Below are 18,983 nucleotides of genomic sequence, written 5' to 3' on the forward strand. Positions count from 1 at the left end.
TCAGCTAATGATAGTCTATGTGTTATTCCATGTAATTCACACCATACCTCAGAAAACTAACTAACTATTAGGCTAAACTATTAGATTGTGTAACCCAGAAGCCAAGCTTTCATTAGACTAGCTATTATTTTGTGTGTTACAGAGCCTAGCTCTCTAATCTAAGCAAAAATCTTGCTAATGAATGGCTGAGAGTAAAAATATGCATAATTAGCAGCATGTGCAGGTAATTTATATGAAAAATACTGGTGTTGTGTGACATTTGACAAAGTAATGTGGTCTCAAAAGATTCCAGCATAAAAAGACATTTTAGTAATGTCCATCCAACCGTAGCATGACAGACTGTCGTTTGTGTGTGTGTGTGTGTGTGTGTGTGTGTTTTACATGCTAATATGTGAGCATTTGACATTTTCTCGCATCATGGAGCTAACAGCCATGGCCACTAAGCACTCAGGCTGCATTAATCGTATTCATATGTTTTATGAAATATAAATGATGAGATATAAATGTAACTGCAGTGTGTTGATTTGTTTCTGCTCCGTCTGCATTTATTTTCCGGTTATTTCCATCACACACCTTAATGGTGTTTTGTCGCACAGCAAGAAGCGTAGCTTAATGCAAAAGTTTGTGCTCTAAATTGCTTCAGAGGCACTTTGTGCTTTGTAGTCTGACCACAACTATTTATTACACCACAGCGCCGCTGAATTCTGGATTCTGATTGGCCAGAAATAGTGAAGCTGCAAAAGACAGGTTTATATTCTAATAAGTTAGTGTTTCTATAGTAACAGCTCATTCACAGGGAATTGGACAGCGGACACTCTACAAAAATCGATAAAAAAAGACAAACCCTTTAGAACAGTGAAGTTTTCTGTAAGGAAATTTAACATTTATTTAACATTTGTGGAAGGAGTCTCCAGTGTCAGCGCTTTGTAACAGTCAGAGGTAAAGATGTAATGGTAAGTTTTGCGAAGAGTGGGAATGACTGTTTCTAGCTGCTGTAACGTAAGTGACAACTTGTTTCGCAACATTAAATGTAACTATAAATGGATAAAAAAAGTACAGCATATCGTTTGTTAACAAATATAAAGTCATAATCGTTGGCAGATTACGGTATTTTGGTAGCAGTAAGATGATGTCTGAAAGGTGAACATCGTTTAGAATGATGCACTACTCATCTCTCTCTCTCTCTCTCTCTGTGTCTCTGTGTGTGTGGGTGTCTCAATCTCTCACCTGCTCTTTCACTCCTCGCTGCCCTTCATTTCTCTCGTCTCTCTCTATCAGTTCCCAGTGGAAAGGTTATAGACTCAGGTAATGGCTGAGGAAGGAGACTGTAACAAATGCAAATAGATGGTAATGTCCTCTCTCTCTCTCTCTGTCCCTCTCTCTTTGTCCCCCTCTCTCTGTCCCTCTCTGTTGCATGCTGTCTCACTATTAATCTCTCTCTGTCCCTCTCTCTTGTCCCTCTCTCTTTGTCCCTCTCTCTTGCATGCTGTCACACTATTAATCTCTCTCTATCCCTCTCACTCTGTCCATCTCTCTTTGTCCCTCTCTCTTGCATGCTGTCTCACTATTAATCTCTCTCTGTCCCTCTCTGTTTGTCCTTCTCTCTTTGTCCCTCTCTCTCAGTCCCTCTCTCTTGCATGCTGTCTCACTATTAATCTCTCTATCTCTCTGTCCCTCTTTCTTTGTCCCTCTCTCGCTGTCCCTCTCTCTTGCATGCTGTCTCACTATTAATCTCTCTCTGTCCCTCTCTCTTTGTCCCTCTCTCTCTGTCCCTCTCTCTTGCATGCTGTCTCACTATTAATCTCTCTCTCTCTCTGTCCCTCTCTCTTTGTCCCTCTCTTTCTGTCCCTCTTTCTTGCATGCCGTCTCACTATTAATCCCCCTCTGTCTTTCTCTCTTTGTCCCTCTCTCTCTGTCCCTCTATGTCTGTCACTCTCTCTTTGTCCCCCTCTTTCTGTTCCTCTCTCTTGCATGCTGTCTCACTATTAATCTCTCTCTCTGTCCCTCTCTCTCTGCCCCTCTCTCTTGCATGCTGTCTCACTAATAATCTCTCTCTCTCTCTCTTTTTCTGTCCCTCTCTCTTGGTCCCTCTCTCTCTCTCTTGCATGCTGTCTCACTATCAGTCTTTCTCTCTCATGCATTCTCTCTCTGTCTGTCTCTTAATCTGTTTCTCTCGTACACTCTCTTTCTTTATCTCTTTCTATATATCCATCTCTCTCTTTGTCTCTTGTGTAATCTCTATCTATTTCTCAGACTGTTTCTCTGTCTCTCTCTCTCATGCATTCCCTCTCTCTCTCTCAATCTGTTTTTTCTCTAACTCGCTCTTCATTGCTGTCTCTCTCTTTCTCTCTCTTTCAAAGTCAAAGGTTGCTTTATTGGCATGACAAATTAGAAAATAAATAAGTAGAAACAAATGTACATGCATTCAACAATACAGTCAAACAGAAACACTAGTAATAAGGCTCATAGAATAAAAATTAAATAAAAGAGAGGAAAAATAAAAATAAATGAGAGGAAAGAAAGAGAAATACCCATACATATGTATATACTGTATGTATACATACATATAAATAAACATACACACACATATATACATACACAAAAAAGAGAAAAAAATATATATGTATATATAAAATATAATAGTACTCTCTCGCTCTTGCATGCTGTCTCACTCTCAATCTGTCTCACTCATTATTACTCTCACGCACTCAAGATTCAAGATTTTTTCACTCTCTCTGTCCCTCTGTCAATCTGTTTCTCTCTAACACTCTCTTTCTTTATCTCTGTCTCTCTCTTTCTCTCTTGCACACTCTCTCTCCCCCCTCTCTTGCTTGCCGTCTCACTCTCGATCTGTCTCTCTCATTCTTACTCTCACATACTCAAGATTTTTTTTCACTCTCGCTGTCTCTCCCTTAATCTTTCTCTAAAACTCTTTCTTTCTATTTCTATGTATCTCTGTCTCTCTCTTTATCCCTGTTTCTCTCTTGTTCTCTCGCGCTCTCTCTATCTCCCTCTCAGACTGTTTCCCCCCTCTCTCTCTCAGACTGTTCCTCTCTCTCTCTCCCTCTCTCTCTCTCTCTCAGACTGTTCCTCGTTCTCTCTCACTCTCTCAAACAGTTCCTCTCTCTCTCTCTCTCTCTCTCTCTCTCAGACAGTCTCTCTCTCTCTCTCAGACTGTTCCTCTCTCTCTCTCAGACATTCTCTCTCTCTCTCTCTCGCTCTCTATTTCAGACTGTTCCTCGCTCTCTCTCACTCTCTCAAACAGTTCCTCTCTCTCTCTCTCTCTCTCTCTCTCTCTCAGACTGTTCCTCTCTCTCTTTCAGACTGTTCCTCTCTTTCTCTCTCTTTCTCTCTCACAAACCATTCCTCTCTCTCTCTTTTGCTCTCTCTTTAAGCCTGTTCCTCTCTCTCTTGCTATCTCTCAGACTGCCCCCCCCCTCTCTTAACATGTTCCTCTCTCTCTCTCGCTGTCTCTCTCAGACTGTTCCTCACTCTCTCTCACTCTCTCAAACAGTTCCTCTATCTTTCTCTCTATCTCTCTCTCAGACTGTTCCTCTCTCTCTCAACCTGTTCCTCTCTTTCTCTCTCAGACTGTTCCTTCTCTCTCTCTCTTTCTCTTTCAGACTGTTCCTCTCTCTTTCTCAGATTGTTCCTCTCTTTTCCCCTCTCTCTCTCAGACTGTTTCTCTCTCTCAGACTGTTCCTCTCTCTCCCTCCCTCTCTCTCTCTCTAAGACTGTTCCTCTCTCTCTTTCAGACCGTTCCTCTCTTTCTCTCTCTCTCTCTCTCTCTCTCTCTCTCTCAGACTGTTCCTCTCTCTCTCCCTCTCTCTAAGACTGTTCCTCTCTCTCTTTCAGACCGTTCCTCTCTCTCTCTCTCTCTCTCTCTCTCAGACTGTTCCTCTCTCTCTCACTCTATCTCTTTCTCACTCTCTCTCTTTCTTTCTCTCTCTCTGCTGTTGTTCTTTGTTGCTGTGTAAACTTGTTTTGATGAGGACTGAAGACAGTCGTGTCCCTGAACTTCCCTTCCTACCTGCGTTTATTTGACAGCAGAATGAAGGGGAAACTCAGCAACATGGTGTTATTTAGTCGGTAAAGTTGCTCGTATTCAGAATCAGGTCACTGCTGTCTCGCTATCAGTCTTTCTCTTAACTCGATTTTCTGAGCTCTGTATTCAGAAATCTCTAGCACTTGAGCCAGCACTACATTTTATTTGTTTCCCCCTTTATGTCATCCTCTGAAAGTTAATCGTGCGCACAACGCGATTGTGTCATGCTTTTAGTTTCTTTTGAATGAACACTGCGTAATGCTGATAATTCGATGCGCTCTTGTGTAAAGAAAACGTGCTGATGGTTAGAAGGATAAGCTGACCAAGCACTCATCTGCTACAGCTCACAGTGTCACACTATATTTCTGTATTTGATATCCTTTTTCGTAGTGTGTTTGAGTTCATTTATGACCAAAACATAAATCTCAGCATGACACATTGTAATTACATCAAACTTTCAGACGGTTGCACGGAACTTAATCCTTCTCCTCTCTCAAGCCGTTATCACGCTTAACTGCAACGCCAGAAACAGTAACTCAAACTCCACCCCCTGTGTGTGTAACTCTCATGTAAGTTATAAACAAATAAATGTTCCAGTGCTGAATGATTATTATTAATTAATGTCTCACAGACATTCATATAAAAATATTAAAAAATATATTACAGTTGCACCCATGGGAAATAATTCAGTGTATAATAATTGTGTGTGTGTGTGTGTGTGTGTGTGTGTGTGTAAGCATCTATTGCTGCATCTAGTCATGTCAATCACTATACATCACATGACTCCGTGTGTGTGTGTGTGTGTGTGTGTGTGCGCGCGCATCAACCAGTGACACAATGACGAAGTGCTAGCTTTCTCTCCTTTTTTTTTCTGATAATCATCTGCCGTTCTGCTAGCAGCTTCCCTATCTGTCTGTCCCTACTGTACACACACACACCCACACACACACACACACACACACACACACACACACACACGCATGGATATCACCAGCCACTGGAAACACAGCATCTGTTCCTCGATGCTCCTTTTCCACCTCCTCACTCTGGTTTTCTCACTCGCTGTTGCGTTACGAGCCCTCCATGTTCCCAGTTCTGATTGATGTTCCCCGTGTCCTTCATGTTGCTTCACGTCGGTTCTTCGAGCCCGTCTCAGGGACTTAGCTTCCGTCTGCAGGCACGGCAGGGTTCTCCTGCCCCCTGCTGCGTCTGAGCTGCGGCCTGGCTCAGGATTGATCGTGTTTATGCACCGGATGTGAGGGTGAATTAATCAGGCATGAGACGCTTCTCGCGCCTGAACTCCGCTTCCAGATGGCAGCCGTGTTTTAGCTAAGTGAAAGGTCAAAACCTGCTCTGAACACAAATTTCTGAGTCACGCAGGAATCCGTGCTGTGTGTGTAAATCTTAGGGCAGAGGTTAAAGCTGCAGGCTGGATACAGGAAATACAGCTTACACAATTCACGGATGTTTAAGAAACACAAACAGATTTTTAAACACTGATTCGCTGTATGAGAATGAAGAGAATCTCTGACTGAAATGATTCACTGATTCGGGGTTCGCCAAATACACACACACACACAAACACACACACACACACACACACACACACACACAGCTGCACATATGAATCACAAAGTTCACCTTTTTTAAATATAAACTTACATAAAAGTCCCATAAAACCATCTGTAACCTTTTGTAATTGTGAAGTCCGTCAGCAGCAACTGAACTAAAAGAATCACTCATTGAACGATTCAGATTTGCTCACCTTCATGACCATCCATCCATCACTCTCTTCATCCAACTTTCTCTCTCCATCCATCTTTCTTTCTCGCATTCTGTCTATCTCTCTCTCTATCCAGCTCTCTTTCTATCTCTGTCTGTCTCTCCCCCTGTCTGTCTTTCTATCTTTCTGTGCATCTCCATCTCTCTGTCTATCTGTCTCTCCCCCTGTCTGTCTTTCTCTCTTTCTGTGCATCTCCATCTCTATCTGTCTCTCTCTCTCCATCCATCACTCTTTCTTTCTTTCTGTCTGTCTCTCCATCTTTCTACCTCTGTCTGTCTCTCCCCTGTCTGTCTTTCTCTCTTTTTCTCTCTCTGTCTCTCTCCCCCTATCTGTCTTTCTCTCTTTCTGTGCATCTCCCTATCTCTTTCTGTCTGTCTCTCTCTCCATCCAACTCATTTTCTCTCTTTCTGTCTGTCTCTCCATTTTTTCTCTCTCCTTGTCCATCTCCCTGTCTGTCTTTATCTTTTTCTGTGCATTTCCCTCTCTTTCTGTCTGTCTCTCTCCATCCATCTCTTACTGTCTGTCTCTGTCTCCACCCATCTCCCTCTCTCTCTCTCTCTCTCTCTCTCCCTCTGTCTGGGTCATGATCGGTGCAGGTCTCTAATCCTCTGCCTCAGCTGTAATTGAGTTCATCCTGGAGCCGTTGCCGGTGACAGCACTCATGATTTGCTCAGTTACTCTGCTGTCACACACACACACACACACACACACACACACACATATGCAGCAAAATTTCCATCCCCCTGTATACGAATATGGAAACACACAAAGTCACACTGCATTTTCATTCAATTTTTACAAAAGATTAGCGTAAAGTCTGAAATTTTATTTATTTATTTATTTATTTATTTATGTGTTGGTTTTAAAGAATCAGGGCAGTGTTAGTGCTTTTTATTTCTGATTAAGAGACATACAGTAAACGTAAATTGTTTATTAACAGTTTGTAACCGCAGTTACAAACTGTGGTCAAAGTGGTTACAAAGTGCTCTCTGTGTTAATGGCGTTCATTAGCTTTTATTTTTTTTGCAGCTAGTTTCACTTTAGTGACCTCAGCACGAAGGGAATGAAGGTCGGCACAGATATAATCCACTGTGTGATGAGAGGAATGCAGTTTAAAGACATTTCTCTCTCTCTCTCTCTCTCTCTCTCTCTCTCTCACACACACACACACACACACACACACACACACACACACATATTTAATAAAGACTGTGATCTGATTCATGTGTAATTTTCTGCTGCAGTTCATTCCACTGCTTAAAGACTACTGAGCTACTGAGAGAGAGAGAGAGAGAGACTGTTTTTTAAAAAAAATTTTTTTTACTTTTTACAGTTCCTTTAATGTATCAATTTAGCATATTTACATATTTGCATGTTTTAAACACACCCTCAGGCCCCCTGTCCCCTCTTCCCCACCCCACACCCTCCCACCCAAAAATAAATCCAAAAGCCCCTTTGGTCTTATACTAATTTCACTTTAAATAAATCCATAAGAAAAGCCCATAGTCGGGTTTAAAGAGTCTTCCATGCCGCTGATATCCATTTTCTGAGTCTGTTTCTCCTGCGTGACGAGAGTAAATTCTCATTTCTTGTGCCGTTTTGGGCTGATTTAACAAGTGAGATGTTCCTTTTTCCTTTTGTCTGTTCTGGAAAGCGGTTAATTTGTGCTGTGGGGTACAGATCATCAGGCTGTTGGTGTGGGGTTTTTGAACTGTCAAATAATGCCGGTTCATCTAGCTCAATCCTCTGTATATGTGAGATTTCCTCTTGTAGAACCTGTGCTGCACTCTGCTCCTTCACTCTCCTGCGTCGTAACAACATTCCCTGATTCACTGCAGTTCTTTGGTTTTACTGATGGTTTCGCAGTGTTTATCATCTCCTTGATTTCGGTTATCATCTTTGCTGTAGTGTCCTGTGCTTTATCCGTGTGACTCAGTGCCTGTGGGTTCTTCTGCTGCGGTTGTATGGGGTCAGGAACATCCTCAGTGCAGACATTAGGGACTGGGGCACTGCTAACGCTAACGCTATTGCTATCGGGTTTGGTGCTAATGCTGTCTTCATCGTGAGCGGTGTTCATGTCAGTGCTAGTATTGGTGCAGGTGTTGGGTGCTGTGTTGGGTGCTGTGTTTGTTTGATTATTGCTGTTGTGTTCGTCACTGACCTCTTTCAACTCTGGCTACAGTGTGTCTCTGCTCTGCAAGTCATTTGCTCCAAGCTCTAATTCTCTGGTGTTCTCCTGCTGGAGGTTCCTGTGCTGCTGTTGCTCAAACCTGGCCGAGTTGCCCCCGGAGCTCCCTGGCTGTACAGCTCTACATGGGCAGCTAAGTCTTTTATGCCCGATGTCCTCACACCCAAAATATTTCGGACATTCAGTGGTGGCAAAGATGGTGTAACTGCTATTGCAGTTTAGATCCAGTGTTTCCTCACGATTATTAGAAAGATGTAAACTTTTCTGCGGAATGAAAGGACGTGTTTCACGGCAGTGTTTCTTATAGCCGAGCAGAATGGTCGTCATGGGGCTGGCGAACTTCCCGAAGTGGGCCAGCTCCTTCATGATCAGCTCGTTTTTAATGAACGGGGGCACGTTGGAGGTGACGACACGTGTCGCAGGGTCAGATAGATGGGCAACGTGTATCATCACACCTTTTAGCCATATTCCACTTTCATTTAATGCACTGGGGAGTCTTTCCTCTTTTAGGAACACCACCACAGCTTTGTCCATTCGGGAGGCAGAGTAGATGTTCTCGCACCCGACCTGCTCTCCCACCGCTAGCAGCACCTCCTCCACCTGTGCTCCATTCTCTGGCACACACCTGATGCCATGACGGAGAGACAGCATCTCCCTGCCAGCCTCAGAGGCCATGGCATCCTGCTTACTCTCATCCAGTCTCAAGTTTTACCAGCCACTGGTAACGCACTCATAACTTAATATTTTAACTAAAGAAACGCAAAGAAGACAGTCTCGCATACGCAGAGAGAGAAGAGAGAGAGAGAGTGAGAGAGAGAGGTGTAGAGATGGAGTGTTGCCCTTCAGAACTTCCCATGAGAGAGAAAGAGAAGAAAGTGGAATTATGGAATATACACCTCTCTCTCTCTCTTTCACTTGCACTCTTTTCTTTCCTCAATTATATATCTCTCGCAGTTTCTTTCTTTCTTTGTCTTCCTGTCTTTCTTTCCACGACACTTTTTCTCTTGTTCTCTTTTCATTTCTTGTTATATCTCTTCCCTGTCTCCCCTCTTCTCTTCTCTTTCCCCTTTCATTCTCTCTCTCTTCAGTCTTTCAGTCTGTCTGTATTCCTTTCTCTCTCCTGGCTGATCTTTTCTTTTTTCTATCTAGACCTCTCTCATTCTCTCTCTCTTCTCATCTCTATATAGCAGTTCTCCTTCTCTCTTCCCCTGCCTTTTTTCATCCATCTCTTCTTCATCCTACTCTTTCTCCTTGCTTTGTTCTTTCTCTCTCTCTCTCTCTCTCTCTCTTTCTCTCTCCCTCTCTCCATCCCTCCTCTTTAATTTAGCAGGTGAATGCAATAACATCACCTTGGCCGCTCCGTGGATTCATGTAATTGGGTCCGTCTTGCCGAGGGACGAGAACGTCAACATCATTTGTTCTCCTCCATCTCTATGAGCCAATTCGCACTGCACTCTATTACACCAGAAAGGTTAAAGCTGAAAATCCACCAGCTGCTAATCCACCCCAACACACACCTATACACACCAACACACACCTATACACAACAACACACATCCATACACATTAACACACAGTATTCCACCCCAACACACACCTATACACAACAACACACATCCATACACATTAACACACATCCATACACACTAACACACAGTATTCCACCCCAACACACACCTATACACAACAACACACATCCATACACATTAACACACAGTATTCCACACCAACACACACCTATACACACCAACACACATCCATACACACTAACACACAGTATTCCACCCCAACACACACCTATACACACCAACACACATCAACACACATCCATACACACTAACACACAGTATTCCACCCCAACACACACCTATACACACCAACACACATCCATACACACTAACACACAGTATTCCACCCCAACACACACCTATACACACCAACACACATCCATACACACTAACACACAGTATTCCACCCTAACACACAGCTATACACACCAACACACACCAACACACATCCATACACACTAACACACAGTATTCTACCGCAGCACACACCTATACACACCAACACACATCAACACACATCCATACACACTAACACACAGTATTCTACCGCAGCACACACCTATACACATCAACACACATCCATACACATTAACACACAGTATTCCACACCAACACACACCTATACACACCAACACACATCCATACACACTAACACACAGTATTCCACCCCAACACACACCTATACACACCAACACACATCAACACACATCCATACACACTAACACACAGTATTCCACCGCAACACAATGTTCCACCGCAACACACACCTATACACACCAACACACATCGACACACATCCATACACACTAACACACAATGTACCACCGCAACACACACCTATACACACCAACACACATCAACACACATCCATACACACTAACACACAATATTACACCGCAACACACACCTATACACACCAACACACATCAGCACACATCCATTCACACTAACACACAGTATTCCACACCAACACACACCTATACACACTGACACAAATCAACACACATCCATACACACCAGCACACAGTATTACACACCAACACATACCTATACACACTGACACACACCTATACACACCAATACACAACAACAAACATCTATAGACACCAACACACATCAACACACATCCATACACACCAACACACAACAACACATACCTATACACACCAACACACACAACGATACACACCAACACACAGTATTACACACTAATCCATACTGATACACACTAAAACACACCAAAACAAACCAAATAAAATACTCGCTGATGAAATGGAATTGCTGTTCCAACACATGTTAATTATTTTCCTATAACAACAAATCCAGAAGTGTTTTATTTCTCTTTCACAACAGCAATTTGTCAACATTTACATTTTTCATTTATTGAAGTACAACACACTATACTAAAATCAATTTATAGTTGCATTTAATGTTATGGAATGCTTTAAAACAAGTTCATGCTCTTATGTTAAAGCAGCAGATTTTTGCCCAATATTTCGCAATAAATACTCGAAATCCTCAGACTGTTTATAGGTCAGTCAGCGTGCATGTGAGTAAACCCAGACTTGACCGTTATGTAATTTCATATCTTAATTAAACAGCAACATATAAATCAGTTTTATTTCAGCTTGCTTTCAGCAGCTTTAATGAGCACAGAGGGAGGTAATTAGGCCAAAGCTACAGAACAGTGCATTATGTGAGTGAAACACACACATTAGCGGTTAGCTAAATGCACACAAAGCAAGCAAACTGACCTTTTTGAGCTTGTGTGTTAAACAAATAATGGATAAGTGGGGGAAAAATAGGTAAACATGCTCAACTTCAGCGCAGTGTTAATGGATATATACATGTGGTTATATTAGTAATGAGCAGTTATTAAAGTGAGATAAAAAAAGAACACAACACAACATTGTGTGATTTTGTTAACACCAAAATGGTATGCAGTTTAAAACTTATATTTATATAACTTTAACATAGTCTAATAATAAATAGATGTAAAACTAAATACACTTTTAATTTAACAATTATTAATTTCACATAAAAATGTGTTTACAGCTCTTTGTGTGTGTGTGTGTGTGTGTGTGTGTGTGTGTGTGTGTAGTGTTTGGAGGGGTGGAATCACGAGGTGTCCTGAGGAAAATCAGCGACATGTTGGAGATCATCATGAAAAGGATGGACACTCTGTCAAGACTGGAGAACGCTAATGACTCACGGCGTCTGGAGGAGCTCAGCTCAGCCATTAGCAGGTAAAACACAAAGAAAATAAAAATAAAACATTCATCTTCATTCTGAATAGGGTTATTACAGGTTATTACAGGTTACTACTGGTTACGACATGTTATTACGGGTTACTACAGTTTATTTCAGGTTATTAGGGGTTATAACAGGCTTTACAGTTTATTATAGGTTGTTCCAGGATATTATGGGTTATTATAGGTTACTACATGTTATTGCATTTTATTACAGGTTATTAGGGATTATTACAGGCTGTTACAAGTTATTACAGGTTATTACAGTTTATTAAAAGTTATTACGGATTATTAGGGATTATTACAGGCTATTATGAGTTATTATAGGTTATTACAGGTTATTATGGGTTATTAGGGATTATTACAGGCTAATATAGGTTATTACGGATTATTACAGGTGATTATAGGTTTTTACGGGTTATTAGGGATTATTACAGGCTATTACAGGTTTTCTACGGGTTATGATAGGTTATTACGGGTCCCTTTGGTGGAACCCTTAAAGGTTCTAAAGTGTTTTCCAATCAAAAGGATTTCTAAGTAGAACTGTTTTTGGGAGCTAAGAACCCTTAATTATCCAATGAAGTCTTACAGAACCTCCTCAACCAAAAAAAAAAATATAAAAAAATACCGTCAACTACAAATACCCTAAAACGAAATACCCCTCAAAAACAAATATCCTCCACACTCACTCAAACATTAGCACCCCCTCAACTACAAATACCCAATAACTACATGCACCCTGAGCCACCAATACACCTAAAACGGAATACCCCAGAAACACAACTACAAATACCCCCACAGCCGCTAAACTGCACATACCTAAATACCCCTCAACCACAAAAAACACAACTAAATATCCCCTCAACTGTAATTAAACTATAACTAAATACCCCCTCAACTGCAAAAAACCTCATTACTAAATACCCCTCAACTGCACAAACCTCATAACGAAATACTCCTATAACCACAAAACTCCACACTGCTCAACCACTAAATAAATCCACAACCATATATACCCTCACAGCTAATTACCCACTAATGCACAAATACCCCAGAGTTAAATATTCTGTTTTATTTATTTTATTCTGTTTTATATATAATGTTTTAACCTTTTCTACTTAAAATTTTCTTTAGTATTTAGTGTTTCAAAGGGTCTTTAGTGGGTTGTTACGCCAAGTCTGTTTACGAATTTTACTTTTCTAGTGGACAGTAATCTGATGTGAGTAAAAATATTGAATTCTAATGAGTTCAGATGTTTGGACTGGACTCACCATTCTGCTTCTTAGCTATACTATAATTATTGTTATGAATCCTGATAGTCTGGCACATGAGCAAGTATTTTCGCTTCAGAGAATATTTCCACCCCGGTGATATAATCAATCTTTTTTTTTTCTACGGCTGGCGAATATGACAAGGCGCTTGATTTGCTAATTTCCACTGTTGGCTGTTTTCTCATTTCACATTTGTGTCAGTGAGTTTCACACTGTGCTAGCGGCAACACGGTCAATCTCTTGTTGTGCGATCACTCAGTCCTGCAGCGATAAAGAGAATTCATCAGGAGAAGAAATTGAAGGAACAAGAGAGAAAGGTGAAAAGTGGAAGAGCGGTAGAGCAGAGAATCAGGGAACATATGAAACTTCCATGCTCTGGTATTAGCACCATATGGCTCAAATTTTCAAAAATAAATCCATCCCCGTCATGTAGCACCTTTATCTCCTAAAAAGATAATCACAAAACAAAGCCTGCTTCAGTTTGTTTTCATTGAGGGACTTGTGATTGACAAGAAGAGCTTCTCTGTTTTCACAAGAAAAAAAGCATATCTCTCAAACAACAAGGAAGCTGTGATGCTTGAAACACAAGCATGAAAACCTTAAGAATGAAAGACTTCATTTTTGTCCCATTAGTGCAGCCTTGTTTCAGTGCTGTATTGTTTTTGCTACAGGCCTGATCTCAAAGTTGTTAAAACAGTTAATGGTTAAAAGGTTGTGATTAACTGTAATTATGGGATCTGGTCACTGACAGAACAATAATTCTAACAACTCTAATTTCTGGTAGTGTGGCTGTGGGATTTTCAGTGTTATTTTAGCAACAAGCACAAAGTAGGGAAACTATCATAAATACTGGAAAGCCTAGTAGGCAACTACAAATGCTTTTACACAACAGTTGAACTAAATAACAGTTAAAATAGTGCATTAATACACATAAGCTGCAGTAAACAGTTTTACAAAGTATTAATCATCAGTAGACAGTATTAAACAGTACTAAACAGTAATAAACTGCAGTAAACAGTACTGCACAGTTATTAACAGTAATAAACTGAAAAACAGTACCACACAGTGTTTAACAGTAATAAATGGTAATAAAGAGTAATAAACAGTAGTAAAAAGTAATAAACTGTGATAGACAGTACTACACAGTATTACACGTCACAAGACAATATTAAACTGTATTAAACAGTAATAAACAGTAATAAATGGTAATAAAGAGTAATAAACAGTATTAACTGGTAACACAGTATTAAACAATAATAAACAGTAATAAGCAGTAATAAACAGTATTAAGCAGTATTAAACAGTATTAAACAGTAATAAACAGTAATAAACTGTAATAAACAGTAATAAGCAGTATTAAACAGTAGTAAACAGTATTAAATGGTAATAAACAGTAATAAACAGTATTAAACGTAATAAACAGTAATAAACGGTATTAATTGGTAATAAATGGTAATAAACAGTAATAAGCAGTATTAAACAGTAATAAGCAGTAATAAGCAGTATTAAGCAGTATTAAACAGTAATAAACTGTAATAAACAGTATTAATTGGTAATAAACGGTAATAAACAGTATTAAATGGTAATAAACAGTAATAAACAGTAATAAACTGTAATAAACAGTATTAAACAGTATTAAACAGTAATAAACAGTAATAAACAGTATTAAATGGTAATAAACAGTAATAAACAGTAATAAACTGTAATAAACAGTATTAAACGTAATAAACAGTAATAAATGGTAATAAAGAGTAATAAACAGTATTAACTGGTAACACACAGTATTAAACAATAATAAACAGTAATAAGCAGTAATAAACAGTATTAAGCAGTATTAAACAGTATTAAACAGTAATAAACAGTAATAAACTGTAATAAACAGTAATAAGCAGTATTAAACAGTATTAAACAGTATTAAACAGTAATAAACAGTAATAAACAGTATTAAATGGTAATAAACAGTAATAAACAGTAATAAGCAGTATTAAACAGTATTAAACAGTAATAAACAGTAATAAACTGTATTAAATGGTAATAAACAGTAATAAACAGTAATAAACTGTAATAAACAGTATTAAACGTAATAAACAGTATCAAACAGTATTAAACGGTAATAAACAGTAATAAACTGTAATAAACAGTATTAAACGTAATAAACAGTAATAAACAGTATTAGTTGGTAATAAACAGTAATAAACAGTAATAAACAGTAGTAAACTGTAATAAACGGTATTAATTGGTAAGAAACAGTAATAAGCAGTATTAAACAGCGTTAAACAGTAATAAATGGTAATAAACAGTATTAATCTGTAATAAACAGTAATTAATGGTATTAACAGTAATAAACAGTAATAGACAGTAACACAGTATTAATAAACAGTATTAAAGCAAAGATATACATGTTCCTTTCTTAATTTATATATTTAAATCTATTTAAATTCCTCTTTGTGTGAGATGGGGTTGATATTGTCCTCTGTATCGCAGTACTCGTGTGGTGTGAAAATAAGCAGAATAGCGCGAGCGAGCGAGACGCAGGGGTCGTGATGATCATCTGAGCCGACACGCTGTTTGTGTTACGGTGGAATGGGTTCTGATGTTCCAGATGATCCGCCCTCGGGACAGGTGTAGGATAACAGACCACGTGTTTTAGAGAGAGGAGAGGGATGAGAGAGATAAGAGAGGGGGAATACAGAGAGAGAGTAAGAGAGAGAGAGAGGTAGTTTTCCTCCTCCACTACAGAGACAGCATCAAGGCGAGAGACGCTTCGGGAGTTTACTCTCTCTCTCTCTCTCTCTCTTTACTCTCTTTACCGCCGTATACCTCTTCACCTTGCTCTCTCTTTCTCTGTTCTACATTTTCTTTTTTTTTTCTCCTGTCAATACTTATATCTACAGCTTTAACTCTTTTTAAATCTCTCTCTCTCTCTCTCTCTCTCTCTCTCTCTCTCTGTCTCTGTGGTTTTATCTGGTTTTCCTGCTAAGTGAGGTGTGACTGAACACTCGCTTCATTTCAGGTCAGGAGAAATGGTTATTTTTGTCCCCTTTCTTCTGTTCATGTAAACCAAAACAGAAGAAGAACAGAAGATCTAAGTAATATGAAACAATAATATTTCTGAATGATAACTATAATACCTACCCTGTATCTGATAAAGTAAATCGTGCTGCTGTAGTGCACTGACACTGTTGTTAGCTTGCCAGTGAATTATCGGTCAGTGAAGAGTGACAGTTAACTGCTTCCTTAAAGATCAGACGTTAAGAGGAATTACACGCCTCAGTGCTTTTGCTAAAAGGGTTTTGTGGGTTATGATGTGAAACTTTAACCTTATTCTTATTGAAGTATCTAATATAGTACAGAGGCAGTACCGATGACGTTTAGAAGGCAGAAAGGATATGACTCAAAACTAATTTTTCCTACAATTTTTATTCTGAAGTGTTCCTTTTTTAATAAGGAATAAAACCCTCAGTGTGGTGCTGTTCTATTAAAATAATGAAAGACAGGATGGTGTGATGAAACGCAGTTACTCTTGCCACCCTGAAGTTGATTATTTTATAATAACAGCTAGTGTTTTATTCCTCTTATACCACAGCAATTTACAGCTTTTTAAAATGTACTAAAGAACGGCAGATCATTTTCAGATCAATTTTGATATATTTGTTGTTACATTTAATGTTTTAGAATGTCTACAAAACTAATTACGAATTATAAGTTAGAGCAGCTATAAACAGTCCACCTCTTACCAGCCTGTTTTTTTCTTTTTTTTTTACATTTAATAACAAAACGAAAAAATTTGCAGCTTGTTGTATTGCCGAGAAACAAAACAATGTCATTAAGATGTCAGAAAAGTTACTGCTTTACCCCTTGACTGTTACAAACAGTGCTGTCACCGTTGAGACTCCTTCCATAAATGTTAAATAAACATTATTCCTCTTACAGAAAACTTCACCTTATCAACTTCCAACTTCAACTTATCAGCGTTTTTTAATTGACGTTCGCAAGTCCCTGTGAATGAGCTGTTACTATAGAAACGATATTGTAATAGAACGAGGGTGTTAGTATAAACATGTGATTTGCAGCTGCTCTAATGTCAGAGCTGCTGTTATAGAGAATTAATCCTCAGACATTTTCTGACCAATCAGAATCCAGAATTCAACAGCGCTGTGGTGCAAAGGACATTGTTTTTCACTCGTAACCTTTTCACTGACTTACAACTCATTATCTGTAATCGTTTAAGCCTTGAGGTTTTGTCTGTGTGTGTGTGTGTGTGTGTGTGTGTGTCAGAAGCATATCGAGGTTGGCTGTGGTCTGACTTTCCCATCTTGCCCTAAACACTTCAATAATATCTGTAACAGCTTAGTCAATTTCACCGAGAGGAGCGCATTCACTCTGCGTCTTTACTGTAAGAAAGTCTGAAGTCAGCTTCTCTTCGTCTCGGGTCGATCAATCACTGCTAACAACGCTAAACACACTGCTGAGCAGGCCATCCCCCAAAACACACACGCACACACACACACACACACACACACACACACACACATACACACACACACATACACACACTGTATACATACTAATTTAGTCCTGATTTGGTCATTCAGATTTATTTTTCTTAGATGTGTGCTAATTTCTATTTGTTAGCTAAGAAAAAGCTGATGAGAAATTAGCATTTTTTTTGGTGTAGCTGGTTTCAAACCTAATCAAAAACTGCTGTTTTTGCATATTGCACGCACAGAGATCTGTGCATAATAGCACATGAGTTAGTAATGTTATTCTGCAGCTAAAACGCCCTGAAATGGCTAAAATAATACTACACCTGAATGGCTACCATTATAGTTTTCTATATATAAGTTTTACAATGATATTGGTATAAAATCTGAACACAATAGGTTAATGAGGCAGAACGTTGCTAAGTACAGGAGACAGGGGTTGAATTTTTATGTTGGTGCTATGAATCAGGTGGTTATGTGCATTATTAAAGGATTATGCGGGCTGTAAAAGTGCTACATAATTACATTATAAAACCTGTAATGGACATTCTGTACGCTCCAGATGAGGACTCGCTGTTACCATGCTCAGATAAAGAGCAGTGAGGAGGGGCTAATTGTGCATAAAAGCTAGCAGAAACCATTTCTTAGTGAATATTGATTAGCATGTCGTTTAGATTAAGTGACCTGACAACGTACGTACGGCTTGCTGTAGTCTGATCTACTAACATATATAATTTAAAAAAAAAACAACTTGAAAAGTTTTTAAAAAGCTTGAAAAACCAACAATATTTTTGTCATATTATTTTTCTCAAAAAGTGACGGTCTGAACTGATATCTATGAACGCAAAAGTATGAACAAATTTGACATGTGACATTTCATTCCCTTCTGTAACATGAGTTCAGTAACAACGAGCGGCATTTAAATTTATGCATATTAGTTGTGATAATGATGCAATAAAACACTAAATCAAACTGATTAGCTTCTGGGATTTCTTCTTTTTCCATTCATGCATTAAACTAAAGAAATACTGTATATCTCTTGAGTTTTATTATAATGTACTTAAAGAATAAAACGCTCCATGTTGCGCTGTTATAGGAAAATAATCAATGATGGGGTGGTGTGATGAAGCAGAGTTACTGTTACCACCCTGAACCTGATTATTTTCCAATCGCAGAATTAATAAAAGCATTTTTTTTCCTCATAAATGCCACAGCAAGGGTTTTCATTAAAGAATGACACATTGCACTTTTTATCCATTTATTGTTATATTTAATGTTACTTCTATCTTAAAGTTAGTTCTCTCTTACACTATAGCAGCTATAAACATTTGTTCCCTCACCAGCTTCTTTTATTGCTCTCTCTTAACATTAATAAGAGAAAAAGAAAAACCCACA

General features: G+C 39.0%; 1 protein-coding gene across 1 annotated transcript in view; it reads left to right on the forward strand.

Moving 5' to 3' along the window:
• LOC128615767 (alpha-1,6-mannosylglycoprotein 6-beta-N-acetylglucosaminyltransferase B-like) overlaps positions 1-18,983 on the forward strand; it is a 108,806-nt gene that overhangs the window by 31,713 nt on the left and 58,110 nt on the right. Inside the window, exon 3 of the mRNA XM_053638089.1 lies at positions 11,686-11,830. Within this exon, the coding sequence (XP_053494064.1) occupies positions 11,686-11,830 (145 nt within the window). The remainder of the gene's footprint in view (positions 1-11,685; positions 11,831-18,983) is intronic.

The sequence above is a fragment of the Ictalurus furcatus genome, chromosome 12 (genome assembly GCF_023375685.1).
Source record: "Ictalurus furcatus strain D&B chromosome 12, Billie_1.0, whole genome shotgun sequence".
NCBI lineage: Eukaryota > Metazoa > Chordata > Actinopteri > Siluriformes > Ictaluridae > Ictalurus > Ictalurus furcatus.